This window comes from Silurus aristotelis (genome assembly GCF_946808225.1).
Source record: "Silurus aristotelis genome assembly, chromosome: 28".
Classification (NCBI taxonomy): Eukaryota; Metazoa; Chordata; class Actinopteri; order Siluriformes; family Siluridae; genus Silurus; species Silurus aristotelis.
The window spans coordinates 7,833,146-7,854,315 of NC_139601.1; the positions used below are offsets into that span (position 1 = coordinate 7,833,146).

General features: G+C 40.5%; 1 protein-coding gene across 5 annotated transcripts; it reads left to right on the top strand.

Annotated features, from left to right (window-relative positions):
- Positions 1-494: 494 nt before the first annotated feature.
- Positions 495-17,406, top strand: zc3h11a (zinc finger CCCH-type containing 11A). Of its 5 annotated transcripts, none has more exons than XM_083534098.1 (17): positions 495-638; positions 1,989-2,051; positions 2,349-2,466; positions 2,617-2,736; positions 3,787-3,910; positions 4,036-4,230; positions 4,309-4,380; positions 4,486-4,566; positions 4,665-4,781; positions 9,870-9,935; positions 10,043-10,147; positions 10,230-10,757; positions 10,894-10,955; positions 11,043-11,502; positions 12,845-13,011; positions 13,106-13,209; positions 15,796-17,406. In XM_083534098.1, the coding sequence occupies exons 3-17, from the start codon at positions 2,413-2,415 to the stop codon at positions 16,007-16,009; spliced, it is 2,469 nt and encodes an 822-aa protein (XP_083390224.1). In that variant the 5' UTR covers positions 495-638; positions 1,989-2,051; positions 2,349-2,412; the 3' UTR covers positions 16,010-17,406. The 5 variants fall into 5 exon arrangements, with proteins under 5 accessions (XP_083390224.1, XP_083390226.1, XP_083390222.1 ...); XM_083534100.1 differs by having other exon boundaries at positions 524-638; positions 4,312-4,380; XM_083534097.1 differs by having other exon boundaries at positions 570-638; positions 1,864-2,051.
- The last annotated feature ends 3,764 nt before the right edge of the window (positions 17,407-21,170 follow it).

A 21,170-nucleotide genomic window follows, 5' to 3' on the forward strand; every position in this document is an offset into this window, starting at 1 on the left:
TATGTTTGTGTGTGTGTGTGTGTGTGTGTGTGTGTGTGTGTGTGTGTATGACCCGGCCCCTCTGTCAAATTTAAGAACCCATTGTGGCACGTGAGTCAAAAAGTTTGCCCATCCCTGGCCTAGGCTATAGAAGATTGCTAACACTGAAAATTGAAACTAATTTACAGTACAGTGACCAGGGAAATACAGAGGTTTTCCAAGACGGGTTCCCTTCGGACAGGCCTCGCAAGGGTCTATATAAACTATTTCATATATAAACATAAGAATGAAAACATAAAAGAAGAAAGAATTTTACTCTATACATATGTAATGTTCACGTGACATGTACAAAGTCTTTACGACGCAAACGGAGTGCTTTTCTGTTACGTCACTTGCTACAAAAGGCGGGGCTTCTTCCCCACCCGTGTTGAAATTCCATGTTGAGACGCGCGTGTTCTGTCGTTTTGAAGGTCAGAGGGAAAGAAATTCCGAGCTGTAAATTCGCATCGAACGCAGCACAAGTGGGCGGGTCTTGTTGTGGCTGCTATTTCCTCTCTCCCTTGTGCGGTGCCATTTTGTGTGTATAACCCAGGCCGGACAGTCGCGGACCAAAAGATGCGGTAACGATAACAGGTTGTAACAAGTCAGATCCATAGAAGGTGGTAATTTCTAAATTTTTATTTCTGTTAAGTTGTGTATTTATGGACATAGACAATACAGTTGGCGGTAGTGTTGGTGTATAGTGTCTTATATCGAGTGAAGGATCGTTAGCTCACGTTATGTGAATCTCACCCAAATCGTGATAACATTACTACAAATCAAGTCACATATTACCATTCTGTTAGTTATATGGATTTTAAATTGTTAGTAAATACAAACTGATATTTAGTAGTTGGTTTTCAGCGAAGCAAACTCGGCCATGTTGTGCTTTGTTTGCTCTTTAGCTTTTTAGCAGTTTAGCATTGTGTGTTGCTTTTCATACTATATATCGCAAGTGTAATGCTATAGCTTTTTCCATGTTGAATTACTAATTTCTATAATAAATTAAACCCAGTGTATCCTTAGTTAACTAGCTATTAAATCCATAATCACTTTGTTCATCTCCGAGAGAAATTCACGATACTTCAATCATGAGAAATCGACCACGTCGTCTGGTTTCATCCGCATTTCATGGTATGATAATATTTCAACCAGATGACAGAGGGATTATGGTTTTAAAAGCAAATCATTTTGCAATAGAACAAGAGAGAAACTCAAGTTGGGAAACGGCTCATATGAAAAAAACGAATTTTAAAACATGATCCCTGTTCAATATCACATTAATTGAACTCTAGACTGACTCTCATGCTGATGATACATGTTGGTGTGCAATGTTTTTTCCAGGTTCTGAAAAGTTCACTCTAAATGTGCAATTGCTTTGTTATCATGGCGCTTGAATGTATCGTCAAATAACTGAGTAACTTCTCACCCATATACCCACTTTATGAAGTACGTGGGAGTGTTTTTTGTTTCTTTTTAAAGGTTATACAGGAATTTCTTCTACAGCCCTGGCGATAACTGGATTTGGATAAAGGCCACAAATGGAGAAATCTTCTATGAAGATTGGCTTTTTTGTTGTTTTTTAAATCCCCACACGCAATTCTTTTTTTTAACCAATTTTTTAAATCTCCTTACCAATCTTGAAATTGCCACAATGGGCGTGAAGAAATAGAAGATCCTCATCTTTTTGTTCCCCCTACACACACATGCACAAGATTTTCATTCCTGCTTCCCTGGCTGTCACCTCCAACATTTAGCCGGAAGATTTTTGTCCCCTCACACAGCTTTTTTTTTTTTTTTTTTTTTTTTTCCCCCTTCCCCTTTCTTCCCTTTCTTTTTCAAAAGAATAGAAATGGACTTTGCATCACCATTTATTTGTAACAAAGCAATCTAAGATGAGCAAGTTTCTCAGTGACGAAAGCCTCTCTCATCCCATTCACTCTTAACTCATCGGTCAAGTGTTCCTTCAGGACAATTACAACTTGGAGACGACCCAAAAGACGTACACCTGGTAGACGTCTTACCCACAGCAGGTAAGTTGACCAGAATTATTTCCTAGGCGGTAATATTTGCAATTTACATATGACGTTTGGAAGATGCTCTTATCCAGAGTGACTTACAACTGAGCAGTTGAGCATTAAGGGTCAAGGCCCAGCAGTGGTGGGCATTAAACTCATGACCTTCGGCTCCGAAGTCCGGTGCCTTAACCACCAAGTTAACACCTCCCTTTTAATCTCCCCTTAAACAACTTTTGCTTTGGGACACTGAGTATCATTAAACTTGCTATACATTTAAAATTGAACGTAAAATTATTTTTGCACTTTGACTAGTGAGCTTTGTAGCGGCACTTGAAGAGTTCCTGACCAGCAAGAATATTCCTGGACCGCAGCCAGCATGAGCAATAAGGGAGATGATTGCTATTTCTACTATTATTCAACTTGCAGCAAGGTAATATAGATTGTTTGAAAAACAAAGAAAGATCATCATAAACAATTGCTTCTTTGCATAAGCCTCTGATCTGTGTGGTACATGGACTTTCTTTTACATTTTTAAACAATTTGTCCTGATTTTTCTATTTTGTTCTTGCTTTCTTTGAAGGGCGATGCTTGCCCTTTTCGACACTGCGAGGCTGCCATGGGTAATGAGACCGTCTGCGGTCTCTGGCAGGAGAACCGGTGCTTTCGCAACAATTGTAAATACCGTCACATGGAAATAAAGGTGAGGTGGACATTGCTTGAACCTCTCTAGGTAAACATGCAGACTAAAATAAATTTTCTAACACCAGCAGCTATGAGATTATTCTACAGGTACGAGATACCATTGTATATCATTAGGGTACAGTAATCCCTAGTTTATCATGCTGGTTACGTTCCTAAACCGCCCATGATATTCGAAAAAACGCGATGAACGGACCCTACCCCAAAATGCAATTTTATGTATACAGTACTGTATTAACATTATACTTCATTTTTAATTACCTATAATTTCATTATTTCAGCGTAAAACTCCATGGAAAAAAATTCCCTATAAGTTTTTTGGTTCATCGTGCTGTCTGCAAGAGACGGGGAAAATCAGCTAAACAAATTAGTTGTGGCAAATGCAATTCCGCGATGGATTATTAGCAGGGGAATACTGTATTTCAGTAGGGCTGCAACTAATGATTTTAATAATGGATAAATCAGAGGGATGTTTTTCTTATAACTGTATAAAACCCTATTTCATGGTATATGTATGTGTATATTGAAAAATGCAAAGGCCACATAGTAAGTCGAACTATCTTTAATTTTGACATTTTAAAGATTAGTTGCTGCTTGTTGAGGCGTGCATGGGACATTTCTCCTTTGAACAAAATCAATCATGATCGGTTGTTTCTTTCTTTTTAAAAAAAAAAAAAAACACATTTAAGTATAAAAGGGGAAGTAATTGGTGTAAATCAACATTTGTATTGTATTTTGCAGATGACAACCATACTTTAAACAAATCAATATAAAATGTGATGCAACGCTATTTTGCCAATTTTTGTTAATGGCATTCGGTGACGACAATTTTCATTAATGATTTTCTCAATTAGTTGTTGCAGCCCTAGTATTCAGCACAGCCCAATAATATGTATAGTCCAATGTATCTGCAGCTTCATTTTACCTTAAATAAGGATGTAATTTCTATAAATCTGTAACCTAAAGGAAATATAATTTTTTTTATGTACTTTTTGTCTAAAAGACAGTCTTGTGATTACTAGCTAACTATATACTATACTGTATCTCTCAGAAAAATCGCAAAGAAATACCTTGTTACTGGGAAAATCAGCCTGGTGGATGCCAAAAGTCTCATTGTGCTTTTCACCATGAGAAGCCACGTTTCATTGATGGCCTTTTTGTTGCCCCAGACAAAGGTAAAAAAAAATAGTAATAAATAAATAACAAATAATACTAGACATCAATTAAGTGTTTTTTTTTTTTTTTTTTTTTTTATTAAAGTGCAAAAAAGTTAATTCCTTCATGATCATTTACCGCACAGGGCCTGTAATCCGAAAGGAAAGAGACGAAGAAATGCCACAGGTCGACCATGCTTCATCTCCTCCTGCTAACATTTCTAGCACAACTAACCCACAGCTCAGAGGGGTCATTAAGGTGGAGACTCAAGAGAGTGTCCCCAGTCCCACACACCCACCAGTAGTCATTAATCCCGTGGATGATGAGGATGATGAAGATGGTAAGATGGTGATTCTTATTCACCTCAGTGCTGGGCAGATTTTGTTTTAGAATCTTAAATGTTCGGTGTTCCCATTAGTAGATCAGTTTTCCGAAGAGGGAGAGGAAGCTTCTGGTGTCTCTCCAAAGAAACTGCTCAGCTTTGGAAGAGGTAATATATCTTAGGCATATCTTCCTTCTCGTTATTGTTGTTCAGACGAAGTTCTTTTATTTTAATTTTAAAATGTATTTAAATTTTTCTGTAATTGTTGTACAGATGACTCACTGAATTTTGGTATCAAAACACTTGAGGAGATTAGGCTGGGGAAAGCTCTAAAGGCCAGTCTAAATAGAGCAGGTACAATTCTATGTCAAATATATATACATTTGTATTCTCTGTTGCATATAATGGTGCAAATACAATGTGTTTTTATGTATTTCTCTTTTTATCTTCAGGTCATCCTTTTGTGCAAAGGTTGGATTGTTTTGACTCAAAGCGGGGTAGCAATGGATCTGGCACAGAGAAGGAAATAATTCAATCTGTTTCACAGATGGGAGTGGTCAATACAATTGGTATGCTATGGGAACCTTTGCACGTCTACATGTATTTAATAGGACATTTTACCATTGTGATTTCTTAATATTCGAACGGGATTTTGTTTGAGACACAAAGACTAGTTAAAGAAAAAAGCTGATTTTTTTGTCTGTATACTGGGGGTAACTTTATGGAACTACCATGTGTTGCACCTGTAGCTTTTCTGGGAAATATCTTGTGGTTTTGTACATTTGATACTGAGAATCTACAGTGAGACTAGAGAAAATATAAGTCCACATCAAATTTTATTTGTCACATGCATACAGAGTACGACATGCAGTGAAATGCTTTTTACGACGGTCCGGCATGTGGGGAATAGGATGGGGAGAAAGATAAACCAAGAAAAAAAGAAGGCAGATAAATAAAGTATAAACTATATAAAATGTATAAAGATATGAGTGTATATATAAGGATGCTTATGACAGTAAACAGTAAAAATTTAAGGTGGTTGATGTGATTGTTCTTAAAGTGACCGTGTGCGGTATGGTGTGGTATAAAGTGCACTGTGCTGTGCATGTCCAGAGATTAAAGTGATTAAAGTGTCGTAGTCTCATCTCATCTTCTCCCGCTTATCCGGGGCCGGGTCGTGGGGGCAGTAGTCTAAGCAGAGATGCCCAGACTTCCCTCTCCCTAGACACTTCTTCCAGCTCTTCCGGGGGGACACCGAGGCGTTCCCAGGCCAGCCGGGAGACATAGTCTCTCCCGGGAAGGCGTTCAGGAGGCATCCGGAACAGATGCCCGAGCCACCTCAGCTGACCCCTCTCGATGTGGAGGAGCAGCGGCTCTACTCTGAGCTCCTTTCGAGTGACCGAGCTTCTCACCCTATCTCTAAGGGATCGCCCAGCCACCCTGCGGAGAAAGCTCATTTCGGCCGCCTGTATCCGGGATCTTGTCCTTTCGGTCATGACCCAGAGCTTATGACCATAGGTGAGAGTAGGAACGTAGATTGACCGGTAAATCGAGAGTTTCGCCTTGCGGCTCAGCTCTTTCTTCACCACGACAGACCGGTACATCGACCGCATTACTGCAGAAGCTGCACCGTTCCGTCTGTCAAACTCCCGTTCCGTCCTTCCCTCACTCATGAACAAAACCCCAAGATACTTAAACTCCTCCACTTGAGGCAAGAACTCTCCACCAACCTGAAGTGGGCAAGCCACCCTTTTCCGACTGAGGACCATGGCCTCGGATTTGGAGGTGCTGATTCTCATCCCAGCCGCTTCACACTCGGCTGCAAACCGTCCCAGTGACTGCTGAAGGTCTTGGTTTGATGAAGCCAACACGACAACATCATCTGCAAAGAGCAGAGACGAAATTGCGTTGTCACCAAACCGGACACCCTCCGGCCCCTGGCTGCGCCTAGAAATTCTGTCCATAAAAATTATGAACAGAACCGGTGACAAAGGGCAGCCCTGCTGGAGTCCAATATGCACCGGGAACAAGTCTGACTTACTGCCGGCAATGCGAACCAAGCTCCTGCTTCGGTCGTACAGGGACCGGACAGCCCTTAGTAAAGGACCCCGGACCCCATACTCCCGGAGCACCCTCCAAAGGTCGCCGCGAGGGACACAGTCGAATGCCTTCTCCAAATCCACAAAACACATGTGGACTGGTTGGGCAAACTCCCATGAACCCTCCAGCACCCTGTAGAGGGTATAGCGCTGGTCCAGTGTTCTACGGCCTGGACGAAAACCACACTGTTCCTCCTGAATCCGAGGTTCTACTATCGGCCGTATTCTCCTCTCCAGTACTTAGACTTTCCCTGGGAGTCTGAGAAGTGTGATCCCCCTATAGTTGGAACACACCCTCCGGTCCCCCTTCTTAAAAAGAGTGACCACCACCCCGGTCTGCCATCCCAGAGGCACTGTCCCCGACCGCCACGCAATGCTGCAGAGGCATGTCAGCCAAGACAGCCCCACAACATCCAGAGACTTGAGGTACTCAGGGCGGATCTCATCCACCCCCGGTGCCTTGCCACCGAGGAGTTTCTTGACTACCTCGGTGACTTCAGCTTGGGTGATGGACGAGTCCACCTCTGAGCCCTCAGCCTCTGCTTCCTCAATGGAAGACGTGACGGCGGGATTGAGGAGTTTCTCGAAGTATTCCTTCCACCGTCCAACGACCTCCCCAGGTGAGGTCAACAGCTCCCCACCTCTACTGTAAACAGCGTTGGTAGGGCACTGCTCCCTTCTCCTGAGGCGCCGGACGGTTTGCCAGAATCTCTTCAAGGCCAGCCGATAGTCCTTCTCCATGGCCTCACCGAACTCCTCCCAGGCCCGAGTTTTTGCCTCCACAACCACCCGGGCTGCAGTTCGCTTGGCCTGCCGGTACCCGTCGGCTGCCTCAGGAGTCCCACAAGCCAACCAGGCCCGATAGGACTCCTTCAGCTTGACGGCATCCCTTACTTCCGGCGTCCACCACCGGGTTCGGGGATTGCCGCCTCGACAGGCACCGGAGACCTTACAGCCACAGCTCCGAGCGGCCGCTTTGACAATGGAGGTGAAGAACATGGTCCACTCGGACTCAATATCAGTTGACAGCTCCGCCCCTCTCTTTACCCGAGTGTCCAAGACATACGGCCGCAGGTCAGATGAAACGACCACAAAGTCGATCATCGACCTACGGCCTAGGGTGTCCTGGTGCCACGTGTACTGATGGACACCCTTATGCTTGAACATGGTGTTTGTTATGGACAAATTGTAACTAGCACAAAAGTCCAATAACTGAACATCACTCAGGTTCAGATCAGGGGGGCCGTTCCTCCCAATCACGCCCCTCCAGGTGTCACTGTCGCTGCCCACGTGGGCATTGAAGTCTCCCAGTAGAACGACGGAGTCCCCGGTCAGAGCACTTTCCAGCACCCCTCCCAGAGACACCGAGAAGGCCGGGTACTCTACACTGCCGTTTGGCCCGTAGGCACACACGACAGTGAGAGACCTATCCCTGACCCGTAGGCGCAGGGAAACGACCCTCTCATTCACCGGGGTAAACTCCAACACATGGCGGCTGAGCTGGGGGGCTATAAGCAAACCCACACCAGCCCGCCGCCTTTCGCCATGGGCAACTCCAGAGTGGTGAAGAGTCCATCCTCTCTCGAGGAATGTGGTTCCAGACCCCAAGCCGTGCGTAGAGGTGATCCCGACTATCTAGTCGGAACCTTTCAACCTCACGCACAATCTCAGGCTCCTTCCCCGCCAGCAAGGTGACATTCCACGTCCCTAAAGCTAGCTTCCGTGTCCAGGGATCGGGTTGTCGAGGCCCCCGCCTTCGACTGCCGCCCAATCCTCTTTGCACCGGCCCCTTACGGTCCCTCCTGCAGGTGGTGAGCCCACTGGAAGGCGGCCCCACGTCGCTCCTTCGGGCTGAGCCCGGCCGGACCCCGTGGGGGAAGGCCCGGCCACCAGGCGCTCGCATATGAGCCCCAACCCCGGGCCTGGCTCCAGGATGAGGCCCCGGCTGCGCCATACCGGGCGACGTCACGGTCCTTGATTTATTCTGTCTCTCAAGGGATTTTTTTAACCGCTCTTAGTCTGACCCGTCGCCTAGGACCTGTTTGCCTTGGGAGACCCTACCAGGGGCATATAGCTCCTAGGGTCATTCGGGTACTCAAACTCCTCCACCACGTTAAGGTGGCAGTTCAAGGAGAGGTAAAGTGTCGTAGTGCGAAAAGAAAAAAATATGCAGAAAAAGTGTGACAATGGAGAGAGTGGGCCAGTTTTTAGATCCTGGGTGATTCCTGGTTCAAACTCCGAATGGCCTGTGGGAAGAAGCTCCTCCTCATTCCTTCTGTGTCTGCTTTCAGGGAGCGGAAGTGTTTTCCTGAAAGTTACAAAGAAAAGAGTCCATTGTTGGGATGGCTGAGGTCTTTCACAATCTTCCTGGCTCTGGTCGGGCACCGTGTGCTGTAGATGTCATGCAGGTTAGGGAGCTCAGTGTGGATGGTACGTTCAGCTGAACGCACCACCCTCTGGAGGACTCACCTGTCCTGCATGGTGCTGTTCTCGAACCAGGAAGTGGTGTAAAGTCTTTAGCACTCGAGAGGGAAGTTTAAAGTCCCTTAAGCGTCTCAGATGGTACAGACACTGCCGGGCCTTCTAAACTGGGGTGTTGGTGTGGCAGGACCAAGACAGGTTCTGTGTGGTTTGAACACCTGGGTACCGGAGACTGTCCACTCTCTTCACTGGGGTCCCGTTGATGTTTAGCGGTTGGTGTGACCGCTCCGGCTTCGTGCTGAAGTCCACTATCAACTCCTTAGTCTTGCTGATGTTCAGGAGCAGGTTGTTCTCCTGGCGCCATCTCTACAGGATTTAAACCTCATGTAGGTTGGTTGTCTCGTCATTGTTGGAGATCATGCCCACCACAACAGTGTAGTCAGCAAAGTTGATGGTGGTGGAGTTGGAAGTGGCCACACAGTGTACAGTGAGTAGAACAGGGGTCTCAGGACACAACCCTGAGGTGCGCTATGGCTGAGGCTGGATCTCAGAGCATCGCGGATGGTTTTATCCACCCACGGCTTCTGGTTGAAAAACGTTCTTATGGTTTTCTGCACCGTATCATCTGCTAGTTTCCCGATAAATCCCCCAACCACTTTCGTAAACGTTGACGTTGAACTGTGAGGACTAACACAATGAGCTGCTTTTATACATTTATACTCCAGTGTGCCATTATGCCCGAGTAGGTTTTCTAGCTGTTGTGGATTATTTTTTTTTTTTTACCACTTTACTGTGCTTTACTGTTCAAGTTGTGTTCTGAGGGAGGCAAGCATGGTTTCTTCTAACATCTGTTGGTTCTTACAGAGGAAACAAATAAAATAAAAAGACAGTAAAACATGTTTAAAAAGTTAGTCAATTGGTGCAAGTTCCTTTTTAGAGTAAGAAAAAAATTGCAGTTGTGGTTGCGTTTGAGTGATTCATCTAGTCTATTGCTGGGTCAGGTAATACGAGTAGACGTGGATGTTAAGGCAGCATAATAGTGTGTAGAAATTATAAAATATACATTCTGTTTATCACAAAATAACCTTAAAATCCACAGTTTACTCAACAATTAATTTCCACCGTTGGCTGTTTCAGATCCTGCTTTGGGGAAATCCAGAAAAAGAAAAATTACTGACAGGCTTGGAAAAAAATCTGATGACGGTATGTTGAGAGCTGTATTTCACAATGCCATGCACACCACACATGTAAAATAAAAGAACATAACATTTTTAGAGGAATTTTACAAGTTTATAAATGTTTTTGTTTAGAAATGGTTGTTGAAGGTGGTCTACAGCTGAAAGGCTCCCTTGCTAAACGCCTTGGTGTATTTGTTGATTCCACTGAGGATAAAATCAGTATGCCTCCTGAGAAAGGTAAATGTTTCCTTTTAGAGTCCATGTTGTATATTGCCAGTGCAATTGTATTCTGATTTTAAAAACCTCTTTATATCTACAGTTTTAGTTGTAAGAACAGTTCGTGAACGACTTGGAATTACCTCTGATGGTAGTGCACCTAAGACACCAAACAGTGAGCCAAAGGGTTCTGGTGAGATTCGGATCAAAACTCTTGAGGAGATTCGTCTAGAGAAAGCTTCTAAATCTCAGATGCAGAACAAAGGTGTGGACGTTGTCGCAGAGGCCCTCACAAATACATTACCTTCCACCAAAAAGGTAAATAAGCCTGTCAGTGGGCACAATGTAAAGACTTTCTCAGAAATCCTGCATGAAAAGAAGAAACTCCAGGAGACCAAGGTGGTACCTCAGCAAGGCACTGCTAGTACTGAGAAAACTGAGGGTTCTTCAATTACTGGAGTGAACAAACAGACTGCCCAAGCAGCAGAGATAAGAGTAAAGACACTTGAAGAGATTCGTAAAGAAAAAGCTGCCAGAATGCAAGCAAAGACTCAGGACACCACAAATGATGCACCAAGCTCAAGTGATTCAGTCCCAAAAAGACGAATTCTTTGCATTGGCAAGACTGGGTGTAAGTATTTGTTTATAAAATGTTTTTATTTTTTTTAACACTCTCTTTTCCCCCTTGTTTTGTAATTTGTTGAATGGCTTATGGAAATTGAAAATTGATCATTTATTTGATATTTATAACATTTTATTTTAAACAGCTGCTAGATCTCAACAATTACAGGATTCGGAGAAGGAAACGGTGGTGGACTGCACCAAAGAGGCAAGGCCTAGTTGTCTAGTTATCATTTTTAAACATCATTATTTTGCATTAAATCCAATTCTAAAATGTATCCTCGTTTAAATGCAGTCCTCTGTAACAAATGGAAAGAGCGAAACCTCCATTCAGGATGTATCGGTAAAGAGCTTTGAAGAGATTATGCGAGAGAAAAAACTTCGGAAGCAGCAGGAGCAGGCTGCATCTTCTGCCGAGCCAGCTCAAGCTGCCCAGAAACCAATCCCAGAACTTTGTGAAAAGAAGACTCCTGCAGTCATCAGACAAGGAATAAGCATCCAGGCAAATTCATCCCTACAGGAAGCAATCAGTCAGCAGACCTTTCCTGCTCCTTCTGTAGCACTTCAGAGGAAGTCTCCAGAGTTGCAGAACATGGAGAACGCTCTGCATATGAGCCCTACGAAATCATCTGCTTCAATGGCACCTCCTGTGCAAGTGTCAGAGATGGCAGATTCTTCACAATCACAGGAGCCACACTGGGAGAACACTCAAGGAATTACCAAGGTGCCCCACAGCAAATCAGCTGACTTAAAAGGTACAATTAAATAGTTTTAACTGGGATATATATATATATATATATATATATATATATATATATATATATATATATATATATATATATATATATATATATACACATACAGTGAGGAAAATAAGTATTTGAACACCCTGGTATTTTGCAAGTTCTCCCACTTAGAAATCATGAAGGGGTCTGAAATTGTCATCGTAGGTGCATGTCCACTGTGAGAGTCATAATCTAAAAAGAAAAATCCAGAAATCACAATGTATGATTTTTTTTAAACTATTTGTATGATACAGCTGCAAATAAGTATTTGAACACCTGAGAAAGTCAATGTTAATATTTGGTACAGTAGCCTTTGTTTGCAATTACAGAGGTCAAACGTTTCCTGTAGTTTTTCACCAGGTTTGCACACACTGCAGGAGGGATTTTGGCCCACTCCTCCACACAGATCTTCTCCAGATCAGTCAGGTTTCTGGCCTGTCGCTGAGAAACACGGAGTTTGAGCTCCCTCCAAAGATTCCCTATTGGGTTTAGGTCTGGAGACTGGCTAGGCCACACCAAAACCTTGATATGTTTCTTACAGAGCCACTCCTTGGTTATCCTGGGTGTGTGCTTCAGGTCATTTGTCATGTTGGAAGACCCAGCCTCGACCCATCTTTAATGCTCTAACTGAGGGAAGGAGGTTGTTCTCCAAAATTGAACAATGATTGAACAATCATTGAAACCCCACGAGGTGAGATCTTGCATGGAGCCCCAGTCCGAGGGAGATTGACAGTCATGTTTAGCTTCTTCCATTTTCTAATGATTGCTCCAACAGTGGACCTTTTTTCACCAAGCTGCTTAGCAATTTCCCCGTAGCCCTTTCCAGCCTTGTGGAGGTGTACAATTTTTGTCTCTAGTGTCTTTCGACAGCTCTTTGGTGTTGGCCATGTTAGTAGTTGAATTCTTACTGATTGTATGGGGTGGACAGGTGTCTTTATGCAGCTAACAACCTCAAACAGGTGCATCTAATTTAGGATAATAAATGTAGTGGAGGTGGACATTTTAAAGGCAGACTAACAGGTCTTTGAGGGTCAGAATTCTAGCTGATAGACAGGTGTTCAAATACTTATTTTTAGCTGTATCATACAAATAAATAGTTTAAAAATCATATATTGTGATTTCTGGATTTTTTTTTTGATTATGTCTCACAGTGGACATGCACCTACGATGACAATTTCAGACCCCGCCATGATTTCTAAGTGGGAGAACTTGCAAAATAGCAGGGTGTTCAAATACTTATTTTCCTCACTGTATATATGTATGTACCTTTGCATGTATGTGAAACTGACTCTTTTCTGTTTTTTTTTTTTAGTGAGACCCAAACTGAATGTTAAACCATCAGTGATGAGGCCAACTCCTCCGCTGAAACCTGGCCAGAAAAGGAAAACTGCATGCATACATGGTTCTGCTGTTGCTGCAGTGAAACCTCTCAATGCTGTCCCTGATCCTGCTGCTGACAAGAAGTTCAAGCAGACTCGGGTGAAGCATTGGACAGTAATACAGTAATGTTTACATTTAATTCAGAGTTAAATTGACTAAAGTGTTCTTTAATATTTGTTTTTGTGTCCCATAGTTGTCTGCACCATCCTGCACACCACTAGAAGTGGAAGACAGGGTACATCAGACATCATCTCTTGCTGAGCAAGGCCCACCTGATCCCCCTTCAGTTCCAAAAAGGTATTTGTTGTTTCTTTTTTTCCCTTTCTTTTTCTGTATGAGATTTTTAGGCCTCTAAATGTTTTTATTCAAGGTTCTATAGGAAATGAAGCCATTAATCTGGCATTTTATTTTAGTTAATTGTAATATATTTATTTTTGTTAGTAAACAGTAATAAAATACACCCATTGACCACTTTCGTAGGAACACGTGCACGAAAAAACAAGGTTAATTTCTAGCCAGTAGTTTTTAACATAGACAAAAAAATCGGAAAACAAAGAGAAAACAAGCTCTTACATCAAGCTCATTTCTAATCATTCATAGGTTTTATAATTAGGTAAAATGTCCCCTTGAAGATGAAGCATTATGTCAGAATTTATCTCTTGGTAAAACAATAGAGAAAATGACAAATACTTTAGCATATAAAGCTTTTTGGTGTTCTGAGCAATACAATTTATGAAAAATACCTGTTCACCATATCATGCAGTTTACTAATCATGTGGCAGCAGCACAACGCATACATTCATGGAGATACAGTTTGAGTTTTACTTAATGCTCACATCAAACACCAGAATGTGAAAAAGGATGGCAACCCTCTGATGCTTTCTATAAATGGCTTTTGTGATGCTAATATTTTCTATGATGCTTGTTTCTGGTGTTTAGGAAAATGTAAAAAAAAAAAAAAAAAAAAAAAAAAATTATTAAAATGTAAAACATTTTCCTTTGTTATTGAGATGTCAGTAATTTAATTGTTGATACTTGAGTATAGTTACAGATTAGTAGTGGCTACTGCTCTATATATATATATATATATATATATATATATATATATATATATATATATATATATATATATATATATATATATATATATATATATATATATATATATATATATATATATATATATATATATAATAAAATAAAATACAGTACAGACCAAAAGTTTGGACACACCTGCTCATTTAAAGAGTTTTCTTTATTTTTATGACTATATGAAAATTGTAGAGTCACACTGAAGGCATCAAAACTATGAATTAACACATGTGGAATTATATACATAACAAAAAAGTGAACTGAAAATATGTCATATTGTAGGTTCTTCAAAGTAGCCACCTTTTGCTTGGATTACTGCTTTGCACACTCTTGGCATTCTCTTGATGCCTACACTTTGAAGAACCTACAATATGACATTTTCAGTTCACTTTTTTGTTATGTATATAATTCCACAATTATATGTGACTCTACAATTTTCATAGTCATGAAAATAAAGAAAACTCTTTAAATGAGCAGGTGTGTCCAAACTTTTGGTGTGTGTGTGTGTGTGTATAATAAAAAAAATATATATATATATAATTACACACACACATACATACAGTGAGGAAAATAAGTATTTGAACACCCTGCTATTTTGCAAGTTCTCCCACTTAGAAATCATTGAGGGGTCTGAAATTGTCATCGTAGGTGCATGTCCACTGTGAGAGACATAATCTAAAAAAAAAAAAAATCCAGAAATCACAATGTATGATTTTTTTTTTTAACTATTTATTTGTATGTTACAGCTGCAAATAAGTATTTGAACACCTGAGCAAGGTAATATTTGGTACAGTAGCCTTTGTTTGCAATTACAGAGGTCAAACGATTCCTGTAGTTTTTCACCAGGTTACACACACTGCAGGTGGGATTTTGGCCCACTCCTCCACACAGATCTTCTCGAGATCAGTCAGGTTTCTGGCCTGTCGTTGAGAAACATGGAGTTTGAGCTCCCTCCAAAGATTCTCTATTGGGTTTAGGTCTGGAGACTGGCTAGACCACGCCAGAACCTTGATATGCTTATTACAGAGCCACTCCTTGGTTATCCTGGCTGTGTGCTTCGGGTCATTGTCATGTTGGAAGACCCAGCCTCGACCCATCTTTAATGCTCTAACTGAGGGAAGGAGGTTGTTCCACAAAATCTCGCAGTACGTGGCCCCGGTCATTCTCTCCTTAATACAGTGCAGTCGCCCTGTCCCATGTGCAGAAAAACACCCCCAAAGCATGATGCTACCACCCCCATGCTTCACAGTAGGGATGGTGTTCTTGGGATGGTACTCATCATTCTTCTTCCTCCAAACACGTTCAGTGGAATTATGTCCCAAAAGTTCTATTTTGGTCTCATCTGACCACATGACTTTCTCCCATGACTCCTCTGGATCATCCAAATGGTCATTGGCAAACTTAAGACGTGCCTGGACATGTGCTGGTTTAAGCAGGGGAACCTACCGTGCCATGCATGATTTCAAACCATGACGACTTAGTGTATTACCAACAGTAACCTTGGAAACGGTGGTCCCAGCTCTTTTCAGGTCATAGACCAGCTCCTCCCGTGTAGTTCTGGGCTGATTTCTCACCTTCCTTAGGATCATTGAGACATATTGCAAAATAGTAGGGTGTTCAAATACTTATTTTCCTCACTGTATATAGTGTGTGTGTGTGTGTGTATGTATGTGTATGTGTGTATATATATATATATATAATAGTGTGTCTTTTTTTATAATTTTTTTACTTTTTATAATTGCAGAAAAATATATTTTGTAAATTAACCTGGATTAATTATTTATTTTGTAGCCCTGTCATTAAGACTCCAACCCAAACTCGGCCACGTCGAGCGAGTTTAGCTTCTGCACGTGGCAGTGCTCCTGCAGAAAACTCAACAGTGGATGATTTTGAGGACCTGCTGGATGAATTTACTGACGACAGGCTGGAGGATGAGATTGAACTGGACCCAGGCAAAGGCGAGGATGACCTATTGTTGGAGCTTTCTGAGATGATTGACAGCTAATCGTGACCTTGTGGAAGACTGCTTCTCATTCACTGAACTGTCAGTAAATGATCATGTAAAAAAAAAAATCGACTTATTGAGCTGAGGCTTTTCTTTGCCTTTAACAACAAAAAATATATATTTTAAACATTGTTCAAAGTATGTTTTAGATTTTTTTTTTTTATGTTGTTTACCCTTTCGTTTTTTGTTCTATTTTGACTATTTAAACCTTTTAAATTTCTGCATATGTTCTGCATAAAATTTACTTCAATATTAAAGTCTGTTATAAAGATCTCAAAGAAATTATTTATGTAGTTGTATACAAAAAATATATATATTTGATCACACTGTACATTTATATCTTGTGTATGGTATGTGAATTCTTTTTTTTTAGTACATGGAACTTGCAGCAAATAATGTAACATTAATGCAGAAAGTGTTTATTTGTATACTGTGTATGCCTTGGACAAGTGAAAGCTGATGGAATGCAAGCGATATCTTAATCAGTGCTCTCATTTATGTGAATTAATTTCCTCTTTGAAATTGGATTTCCTTAATGTATATTGATGGTGTATTATATTATTTTAACGACACACTTGTGAGTTTAAACCAGTGTCTTGAATCTAGAAACGGATGCTATAGATTTGTTTTGGACATTTCAAACCCACTATATCTTGTTGCATATATTTTGATATACATTCGGCTTCAGTTTGAATCATTCCCTTTCAAAATAATTATAAATTGTGTTCCCCTTTTCAGTCCTTAATATTCTTAATGTTTGTAAAGGTTCTCAGGGACTGTTTTAGCTTTCAAAATATTTTTTCTACTCATTCGTGGATTTAAGTACCTTTTTCAAACAGAATACCTTGTCTCTGTACTATTATTAGTTAATACTTGACCTCAAGATGACACTTATAACCTAGGTTTGCAAATTGGATGATCAGTTTTGGCATATACATTTTCAGATTAATTGCAGCTTTGTGAGGATTTATTAAAATATTTTCTATAATTACTTTTTCTGTGACATTATAAGGCTGTTCATTGATGCAACTTTAATTTTTTTGGTCATTTCAGTGTAATTGTTGCCTTTCAGGACTGTTGCCATGTCACAGCTCCTGAATTCAATCTGCTTAAAATTACACTTTCTCTCTGTCAGTGGGTTTCAGGTGGATTAGCAACTTTTTGTCCTAATAGGGAATGTTTGTTTGTTTGTATCGTACACTGGAATCTCAACCACTCTGTATTTCTGCCTCTCAGTCAGAGTTTCACGGATAGCCACGGTGTCCACCACAGTTCCGATCAGGATTCAGTGATTACTACAGGATCTTTAAAATAACTTTACTGTCATTGTGAGATTATCAGTATTTTACAGTGAATTAATTGCAAAATAAATATATGGGATATGTTGACTAATATAATTTGGAGTCAGTTTTATCACTGTTTCTGTACAATGCATAATAGATTTAGGTTTTATACATTACCATAATGAAACATATAAACACTTACTGGCCACTTTATCAGAGAACACCTTTACACCTGCTCATTTATGCAATTATCTAATTAGATGATCAGATGAAATCATGCAGATGTCAGTATTTTTTGACCGTTACATTATGGTTGGTGCCAGATGGGTTCGTTTTAGTTTTTCAAAACTTGACCTAGGATTTCTATTGTGAACAGTCTTAAGTCAGAGTGGCGCTATGAAGACAAAAACACTGAGTGTGCTGCAGTTCTGTGGACTGAAATAACTTGCTGATGGCGAAGTCAGCTAGGAAAGGCCAAAGTGGTTTAAGCTAACTTCCTCTGCAAACTGAGGATATGGACCAGCTATATGCTTATTTTATCTGATGTATAATCTACCCATCAGCCACAAATGTACAGGCCCAGTGCCAGCTGACAACAAACACCCTGAAATTCCTCAGGCATACAGATGGCTTGCCATTACATATACAACACATATAGTTAAAGCAGCCCCATTCAATTCCAATCTGCCAAATGTGAACTGCTAAAGGGTTATGATCTGACATACACTGATATTTAATTACTTTCCTCCTGGCACTGGTGGCTTGCTTCTGACAGCATTGCACATGGTCCAGGAAATTGTGTGGTTTATACATGATTCAAATAGTCGGCCCTGAGAACAAGTCAAACATTTTGAATTGTGTCTCCATCATAGAGCTCCAAGAGATAGGACTTGAGATTAACCATGAAACATGGTCATCAGGATCCACAGATCTTTTGTAGTCACAGCCCAGTTGGTAGTAAAATAAAGTAGATATGCAAGTGGCAGGAAAGATGCAGATAAATAATGTTGCATAATAAAACAATAAACCTATATAGACACATTGTTTACCAGTTAGATAGAAGATAGAAGTGGGCATCATGTCCTATTCCTGTTTTTTTTTTAGCATGCTTGGCTGTTCATTAAAGATAGTGGTTCTCTAAGCCTGTAGCTGAAGCACAGATTCAAACAACTACTACACATTCTTGTCTTGCTAAGCATTAGGGCTATAGACCCTGACCCATTGTACAAAAAGGTTTTCAAATGACAGAGGTAATGCCAGCAATTTCTCCCACACCAGTTGCAGTAAAGCATCAAAAATGCACAGGCACATAATGTAAGACAGATTAGCCATACACTGGATTTTTTGTTTAATCAGGGAGAAATATTTAAGCATTTACCACCCAGTTGTGCTGATACAGTGAGGAAAATAAGTATTTGAACACTCTGCTATTTTGCAAGTTCTCCCACTTAGAAATCATGGAGGGGTCTGAAATTGTCATCGTAGGTGCATGTCCACTGTGAGAGACATAAAAAAAATAAAATAAAAAAATAAAATAAAAAAATCCAGAAATCACAATATATGATTTTTAAACTATTTATTTGTATGATACAGCTAAAAATAAGTATTTGAACACCTGTCTATCAGCTAGAATTCTGACCCTCAAAGACCTGTTAGTCTGCCTATAAAATGTCCACCTCCACTACATTTATTATCCTAAATTAGATGCACCTGTTTGAGGTCGTTAGCTGCATAAAGACACCTGTCCACCCCATACAATCAGTATGGGAGGAGCTGGTCAATGACCTGAAAAGAGTTGGGACCACCGTTTCCAAGGTTACTGTTGGTAATACACTAAGACGTCATGGTTTGAAATCATGCATGGCACAGAAGGTTCCCCTGCTTAAACCAGCACATGTCCAGGCACGTCTTAAGTTTGCCAATGACCATTTGGATGATCCAGAGGAGTCATGGGAGAAAGTCATGTGGTCAGATGAGACCAAAATAGAACTTTTGGGTCATAATTCCACTAAACGTGTTTGGAGGAAGAAGAATGATGAGTACCATCCCAAGAACACCATCCCTACTGTGAAGCATGGGGTGGTAGCATTTTTGCTACCATGTATTTTCTGCACATGGGACAGGGCGACTGCACTGTATTAAGAAGAGGATGACCGGGGCTATGTATTGCGAGATTTTGGGGAACAACCTCCTGCCCTCAGTTAGAGCATTGAAGATGGGTCGAGGCTGGGTCTTCCAACATGACAATGACCCGAAGCACACAGCCAGGATAACCAAGGAGTGGCTCTGTAAGAAGCATATCAAGGTTCTGGCGTGGCCTAGCCAGTCTCCAGTCTAGTGTTTGACTCATTAATATCATTCTATTAATAGATTAGTGTGCTAAGAGTAACATTTGAGTCTTTTTATATAAACTGAGTTAATTAAGCAAGAGTCTTGTGACAAAAAGTATAATACGAAATTAATGTCATAATAAACCATAATACTTTGTATACCTAAGTACATTTTAAGGCTAAATCTTTTGTAGTAATTTTATAATTGTTTTAAGTAATATTTTACCTACTGTCTCTACTTTAACTCAAGTACATTGTTTGTGTACTTCATAAACGTCTACCTGTATATCAATGTTAGTTGTATTTCATGGGTGACATTACGCTAATTGTGATTGAGCATGTACCAGTGTCCTACTTACAAATGATTGGAATTAATATACAAGCAATACATACAATTATTTTATGAAGCATTTGTTAATCTCATTGAGCATATTCATACTCACTTTATGTGCAAATCACAACAAAAATTCTTTAAAATATACTTTTTAAATTTAGCTGAAGAAGGTGGGCAACTGACAGAAAATCTTGATACATATTTTGATTTAATATATAGATATGAGTGACATATGAGTGAGTGAGTTATTTTGATAGCTAAGGCATCTTTTGGGAACAAAATGTGCCTTGGTAGTTATATTTGTGTTAATGATTTTAAAAATATTATTTTAGCTTTGAGAAATACATATTAGCAATCATAAAAAAACAGTGTCAAAACATTATACACCCAGGTGAACATTTAGAAAAAAGTACATAACGGAAATAATTAGAAAAATAGTGACTTACATAAAGCTGTTTATAGCAAATACTACATCATTGTCACTATTAGGTACTACCTAGTGTACCTTTGTCGCAAAAAAGCACAACCATACTCATCTTTTATATGTCTGCTTTTGTACTTTGAGTATAGTGAAAGCGAATGTGTAAATTAGAAAAAAAGACAATTCAGTTAATGTCGAGAGTCCTGAGAATCTCTTGCATGGATAGAGGGGGAGGAGATCAGAATGACTGACTAAAAATCTTTGGGACAGTTTTCTTTTTCTGAGTCTGAGATCCCAAGCCAATTTACCAAATTACAGTCTTGTACAGCCAGGCAGAACACTATCTTTAGTGCAATCAGAACAATCAGCAGGGTCTTAAATAATATTTATGCCAAATCCTTTTAGCATCCTCAGCAAGAACACACACTGATGTGATTTTAGAGGTTGCTGTTGTTCTTTACAAACTATAATGCTGCCTCCAGCTCTGTGGCAACAATTTGGGGAAGGTCCACATATGGATATAATTGTCAGTGGTCCACATACTGCTGGTGGTCAGTAGTCATAACCATTGTACAGAGGAACAAATAATTATCTTCTTCCTATTCATGGACTCTCATGTTTCTGCTGAAATCTCAACTTGTCTGGCAGATATCTTATTGTGAATGGCAGTTTATCAGCTAACGTTGAATCCCAGAAAAACTGAAATGTTGTTAATTCCAGGTAATTTATCTCCACATAAAGATCTCGTGATCTCTATGGACAACTCTCTGATCACACCTCCGTTGACTACATG

Bases quoted from the DNA above. Each gene is read 5' to 3' on its own strand.
- zc3h11a (XM_083534098.1), top strand. From the start codon at position 2,413: ATGAGCAATAAGGGAGATGATTGCTATTTCTACTATTATTCAACTTGC. The intron at 4,231-4,308 runs GTAAGATGGTGA...TGTTCCCATTAG, and splicing joins TGATGAGGATGATGAAGATG to TAGATCAGTTTTCCGAAGAG. The intron at 9,936-10,042 runs GTATGTTGAGAG...GTTTTTGTTTAG, and splicing joins TGGAAAAAAATCTGATGACG to AAATGGTTGTTGAAGGTGGT.